The sequence below is a fragment of the Lactuca virosa genome, chromosome 8 (assembly GCF_052849685.1).
Source record: "Lactuca virosa cultivar CGN04683 chromosome 8, Lactuca_virosa_CGN04683_v6, whole genome shotgun sequence".
NCBI classification, from domain to species: domain Eukaryota; kingdom Viridiplantae; phylum Streptophyta; class Magnoliopsida; order Asterales; family Asteraceae; genus Lactuca; species Lactuca virosa.
The window spans coordinates 102,391,342-102,398,248 of NC_136433.1; the positions used below are offsets into that span (position 1 = coordinate 102,391,342).

The following is a 6,907-nucleotide window of genomic DNA, read 5'->3' on the forward strand; positions in this document are numbered from 1 at the left end:
TTCTTAGATTAATGTAGGAAAGTAATGAATTCTCGTATTTGTAATTTGTCGTGCGTGTATTAAACTGTACTTTTGAGATTATTAATTAAATCTAGTACCCCACTTATTATCTACTTTATTCCATGAAAAATAATACACAAACATAAAACATTATAGAAAACGAGATACACCAGTAGCAAACATTACATAAGACATTTTACATAAAATAGTCTTCTACATTAAATATTTTTTATTTTTAACCAGAATCCAAGCATCCTCATACTCAAAGTCACTTCCCTCGTGCTCGAAAATGTAATGATCTTTAACAATTTCTAAAAGATCTTCCTTGTGTTTGTAATAATAATTATTGTTTTTAAGATGATGATACCATCGATTGAACCATGTGATTTTTTCCTTTAAATCCATCCACTTACCAACAATATCTGCTTGAACCCGGTGTTTTCCAGCTCCCAGTGAGAGGTTAAAACATAGTTGTTATGCAGGTCCATTCATCACCTTCAAAGCAATCAGGGTTAATCATGGTTGTTACATCTTCGTAAACGTTCATCCAACATCGTATTGCGACCATCACCTCTCTTATCGTCCATGGACGTGGAGTACTGGACGGAGCAGCTGCATTGGAAGAAGTTGTTTGATTGGAGGCCATTTTTTAATTTCGTTGTTAGTTTGTTTAATATTAAAGGAGTACTTAAATAAGAAAAATGACTGACAAACAATGATGTGGATTCCCAGAAATACTGTTTGAAATGAAAAATCTACTGTTCGAAATGACAATACAATATACAGGCTACAAAGTAGTAGTCAAAGTCTATGAAACAGTAGTCAAATAATGTCAAAGAGTAGTCAAATTGTCATATACCTTACACATAAATACTGTTTGAAACGACAATGCTACAGTTCGAAATGACAATACATTATAGACCTTGGATTTCGGATTTTAATCTGATTTTCCAACTCCTACATACATATGTGTCCGCATGTGGTATGACCCTTACCTTCAAAACCTTAGGCACACCAAAGAATTGGTAACTGTCTCTTATAACTTATTCGAAATGAGTTTCTTTGACACTGAGAATGAAGAAAGCTTTAACAACTTGCATGTTTACCTTCATAACCTAAGGCGAACCAACCTGCATACTCACACTCACATCAAAACGGATTTGATGGATTGTTTCCAAGCTTGTTTTCTGGCTATTGGATGGGTGGTATATTTGTTTTCCAAATTTCTATTGTTTCTTTACATTTGATAATGTTTCTACATTTAAACTAATTGGTTTGCACTCCTAAAAAAATACAGGTCCATGCATTCATAAACTGTTTCTTGCCTGTCATCTTCATAGGTAGTCTTCGTTTAGAGGGGACTACCTAAAAACAATGTTTGTAGCGGTTGCTAAATACGGGAACAATCAGACTTTCCCTGTAGCATTTGGTATGGCAGTTGAAAATAATATCGACTGTTGTAACTGGTTCCTTATGAGGTTAAAAGAAAGCCTCGGACAGGGTAGGGAAGTAGCGTTCATATCCAATATGGACGATGTCGTTAGTTCTTTCATTGATCATGTTTTCACTGATTCTTACCATGGGTACACTTGTAAGAGCGTCCACAAATATTTACGCACAAGAGTAGGCTCTGGAAGATCATTGGAACCTTTGTTGTGGATGACATTAAAATCATACACGATGTCTAATTTTGAACAAAATTTCGCTAGGCTAAGTCGTGATGCTCGTGAAGTGCTTACGAACATCGGTCATCCGAAATGGGCAAGAGCCTATTTCCCTAACACTCGTTGGAATGTACTCGACATGGAAGTTCCTCAATTTTTTCTAGTCTTATCGATCAATCAACGTAATGTACCGATAATAACGCTTATCGAGGGAATTCGTGAGTACATGCAACAAACTTTTGTTGAACGAAGTTTAATGGCAGGTAAATTTCCAGGTGCAATATAAAATTATTAAATCACTTGTACAACAACCTTTTATGAGCATATTTACTTTTCAGGGAGTTTGACTATCGTACTCACACCGTATGCTGAAATGGTGCTTCATAAAAGGATGAAAAAGTCTGTTGGGTGGCAAGCAACACAGATCCCCCAACAGATCTCGTCTCCCTTGCCGCCATATATTTATCTAGTTTTTTATTTTAAAAAAACTTGTGTTTTAGACCTTAACGGTCATACATGCTCATGTGGCAAATTGTGCGGTCTTGGTATAGCATGTGGTCATGTTATTGCGGCAGCGCGTCATTCAAACATGCATGAATTAGTTGATATGGTTCAAGTATTTTACCGTGCTGATGTATTTTAGTTCGTCTACCAGACACAAACCGTTCACCCTGTTCCCCATCTATCTGAATGGGAAATACCAGACCCTTTGATGGTTGTTTTATTGCCAATGTAATTTTAGTTCCCTTTTAATTAATTATGTTTGTAATATATTTGCCATTATGTAATGTAAAATATTATTATGTTTGTAATTTATTTGTCATTTGTTAGTGTAATGAGAAATCTGTTATGTTTGTAACATATTTGCCAGTGTGTAATGGAAAATATTCGGGTTTCAAATCCGATATGTTTACCTCATTGTTTTTACCCTCCAAATTAGGCTTCGTGCTGTTAAAAACGACTTAAAAATGCTACAAAGTGTCATTTTTATCCTACCATAAAATTATGTTTTTATGGTCCGATTTTCATGTTTTATATGTTGATTACGTTGTTTCTACATATATGTTCGTCGAAAAATATTCGGGTTTTAAATTCGATATCGTTACCTCATTGCTTTTACCCTCCAAAGTAGGTTTCGTGCTGTTAAAAACGACATAAAATAACATAAATTGTCATTTTTAGCTTACCATAAAAGTATGTTTTTAAGTCTGATTTCCATGTTTTATATGTTGATTACGTTCTTTGTACATAGTAGTTCATCAGAAAATATCCAGATTTTAAATCCGATATCGTTACCTCATTGCTTTTACCCTCAAAAGTAGGCTTCATGCTGTTAAAAACAACATAAAATAACATAAATTGTCATTTTTAGTTTACCATAAAAATATGTTTTTAAGTCTGATTTTCATGTTTTATGTTCATTACGTTCTTCGTACATAGTTGTTCGTCGGAAAATACCCGGATTTAAATCCGATATCGTTACCTCATTGTTTTTACCCTCCAAAGTAGGCTTCGTGCAATTAAAAACGACATAAAATAACATAAATTGCCATTTTTAGCTTACCATAAAAATATGTTTTTAAGTCTGATTTTCATGTTTTATATGTTCATTATGTTCTTTGTACATAGTTGTTCGTCGGAAAATATCCGGATTTCAAATCTGATATCGTTACCTCATTGCTTTTATCCTCCAAAGTAGGATTCGTGTTGTTAAAAACGACATAAAATAACATAAATTGTCATTTTTAGCTTACCATAAAAGTATGTTTTTAAGTCCGTTTTTCATGTTTTATATGTTGATTGTGTTGTTTCTACATACTTCTTCGTCGGACACATTACAAATAATCATAACATAAAATTGAAAAGAAATTAGAATTACAAATAAACATAACATTACTAATAAACATAACATAAAACTGAAATGAAATTAGAATTACAAATAAACATAACATTACAAATAAACATAACATTAATAATAAACATAACATAACATTCTACTAACGTGCAAATGGTGGTAAGACGACCATAGGTTCAACTGGTATTTCCTAATGTAGAAGGATTGGAATAGGATTGACCATCTCAGCTTGGAACGCATTTCTATACACCGCAGAAGTCAACTTATAATCTACCAATTGTTGTATTTCTTCAACTATAAGCCTTCTTAGTGATGATATACCGTGTTCACAAGGTATGCCTCATTTTTGCCATTTTCCGCAAGTACAAATACCAAGTTCAACTTGTGTCGTTTCAGTGGTTAAAATTAAACTCACTTCAAATTTGTCACTACCAATATGTGTAACCTCATAACCATTAGACTGGATCATTCTTCTTTTAAGCACGTGTTGTGCATAAGGGGTAAGATGATCATGTATTCCCCCTGTGAAATTAATTGAGTTACAATTAAAAAGAATATTAAGGGAAAAGTTAAATAACAAATATTTATTACCTCCGAATTCAACTCGTTGGGCGTACACTATTTGTATCGATTGATGGACCACGTCAATGATTGGCGTTATTGGTAACTCATGCGTGTTTGTTGTTAGCCAATTCAATCTAATCGGAATGCCGATGTATTTCAGATTGAAACAGACTTTAGGAAAAAACGCTCGAGCCCATTTTGCAATTGCAATATTTTCAAGCCAGTGAAGATCATTCCCATTAACCTCATTTCTTAATTTGTTCAAACAAACGTAAAATTCAGACACACTATACGTTTTGCATGTCTTCCAGAGCAACTACTCCACAACGGTACTTCATGTGGAAGCCCGAACTTTATCGGCTATATTTTTACAACAATACCCATGATACGAATATGGGTATACTCGTCGAATGGCGTAGTCTATGGAATCAGACATATGGCTTACAAAACCAACTTCAATAGTGTCACCTAAGCATTCTTTCAGCTTTCTCATGAACCAAGTCCAAGCATCGTCACAATCTATGCTTCCCAAAGTGAATGCTATGATCAGGGGTTCATGATTACCGTCCAAAGCAAGAGCAACATACATTGACGTTACGTTGGCCCCAGTAAGGGGTACATGAGCAACAAATATTGTTGGTATCATGGATGTGAGAAAGGTAGTAATCTACAAGAAACGATACCAACATTAGGCAAATATGAACTTGAAATAAATAATAATTTACTATAGAGAAGGACTTACCACGCATCCCAATGCGACAAAAGAAAATTGAAACTAGTCTCTCATATCTTTCTTAATGATTGTGATTGAATTATGATTTGTTATTTCAAGATTATGAAAGAATATCGGTAGGTTGGAAAAACTTTTTTGTATACCTCATCGAATCCACTCATTTTGACAATTGGTATGTTTCAATGAATAAGCTGTCCAATATAAATGGATTTCATTTCAAATTGAATGCAGTGGTAATTATTCTTTTTTAGAGTAGTCATTTCAAAATGACAATACATTATGTAGGGTAGAAAGTAGTCAAAGTATACAAAAACAGTAGTCAAATAATGTCAAAGAGTAGTCAAATTGTCATATAACGTACACAAAAATATTGTTTGAAATGACAAATCTACTATTCGAAATGACAATACATTATGCAGGCTAGAAGTAGTAGTCAAAATCTATAAAACCGTAGTCAAATAATGTCAAAGAGTAGTCAAATTGTCATATAACTTACACAAAAATATTGTTTGAAATGACAAATCTACTATTCGAAATGATAATACATTAGGCAGGCTAGAAAGTAGTAGTCAAAATCTATAAAACCGTAGTCAAATAATATCAATGAGTAGTCAAATTGTCATATATATTACACAAAAATATTGTTTGAAAAGACAAATCTTCTGTTCAAAATAGCGGTATATTATGCAGCCTAGGTTTAAAGTGTTGAGCCTATATTTTTTTGCAGTTACTTTTTCTTGAACATGTTAAATTTTGTTAAACAAAAATAGGTGTTGCGTTTATCAAAATATAACTTAAAAAAATAAAGTTCATTGTAATATAAACGGTATGGTTTTATAAAATGGAAATGTTTTTTGTTAAAGAAGCGTCTCACAACCTATTACATACTTAAATTGGTTTCCACAAATTAGGAAACTGTTTGGGATACAAATTTTGTTCACGGTCGATAAAATTCCCTCTAATTCTAACAACATTTGTTACACGGTCCCGTTCTGTTTGAAGCTTATCAAACTCCGTATTTGCATCTCGAATCCACTTCTTAGCCTCTTTGATTTTTTTTTGTAGTTTCAACAATCCATTTTTATTTTTCAATTACTTGATTTGCTAGCTTGTTTGCACGTTGGTTGAGTTTGCGCCTAATTTGAGAATCCCTTTCGTTGGCTTCTTTGGCGGCCTTCATAGCTTGGAAAATGTCGTTAGACATGTTATCTGGGAGTGGGAAATCTAGGCCTTCCGGAATTGGGTTGTTATTCGAAAAAACATACCAATCTTCTTCTTCACAATGCCAAACACCGAAGTCAGATGAATTCGTTCTCAATTTTTTAATGTTGTAGTGTATTACGTTTAAGATGTGTGTTAGTTGCATATTAATAGTGTGAGACCAACATAGAAGTATTGTTTGAAATGACAAATCTATTGTTTGAAATGACAATACATTATGCAGATTAGAAACTAGTAGTCAAAGTTTATGAAACTGTAGTGAAATAATTTGAAGGACTAGTCAAATTCTCGTATACCTTACAAAAAAATACTGTTTGAATTTTACAATTACTATATACTCCAGATGCCATTATTTGTTAAAGAAGAGTAAATGTTGCAATGCAATTTCTTTGAATTTTACCACCTAATGTTTAGTAAATAATTTTTTAGTTTTACCACCTAATGTAATATAAACGGTATGGTTTTGTAAAATGGAAATGTTCATTACCAACTACAATTTCGCTTACAAAGATAAATAATTACGAATTCAAATATTATATGCTTACATAGGGATTAAAACCACAATCTTAAGTTACTCCACATTTATTTAAAAAGATAAGTATTAGCAAATAACAGCCAAATAGGATTACATAGGGATTAAAACGACCATCAATGGCTCTGGTATTTACCATTCAGGTGGAGGGGGAACAACATTCACATTTCTAATCAGGTATGTAGTTTGAAACACATCAGTCTGATAATATATTTGAACCATATCAGTTAATTTTGTGTTGTTTGTATACCGTGCTGCAGCAATAGCATGACCACATGTTATACCCAGACTGCGCCATTTCCCACAAGAACATGTGTTTCGGTTCAGATCTACAACAC

General features: G+C 33.2%; 1 protein-coding gene across 1 annotated transcript; it reads left to right on the forward strand.

Moving 5' to 3' along the window:
• Positions 1 to 1,374: 1,374 nt before the first annotated feature.
• LOC145130684 (uncharacterized) lies at positions 1,375 to 2,400 on the forward strand. The gene is made up of 3 exons (XM_079065452.1): positions 1,375 to 1,927; positions 2,003 to 2,133; positions 2,308 to 2,400. Exons 1-3 carry the CDS (start codon positions 1,375 to 1,377, stop codon positions 2,398 to 2,400), a joined length of 777 nt encoding a protein of 258 aa, XP_078921578.1.
• The last annotated feature ends 4,507 nt before the right edge of the window (positions 2,401 to 6,907 follow it).

What these genes read in the sequence shown, in the direction of transcription:
- LOC145130684 (XM_079065452.1), top strand. Translation starts at nt 1,375, where the DNA reads ATGTTTGTAGCGGTTGCTAAATACGGGAACAATCAGACTTTCCCTGTA. An exon ending in TGAACGAAGTTTAATGGCAG is followed by an intron (nt 1,928 to 2,002) that starts GTAAATTTCCAG and finishes TTTACTTTTCAG; the next exon opens with GGAGTTTGACTATCGTACTC. An exon ending in TGCCGCCATATATTTATCTA is followed by an intron (nt 2,134 to 2,307) that starts GTTTTTTATTTT and finishes GATGTATTTTAG; the next exon opens with TTCGTCTACCAGACACAAAC.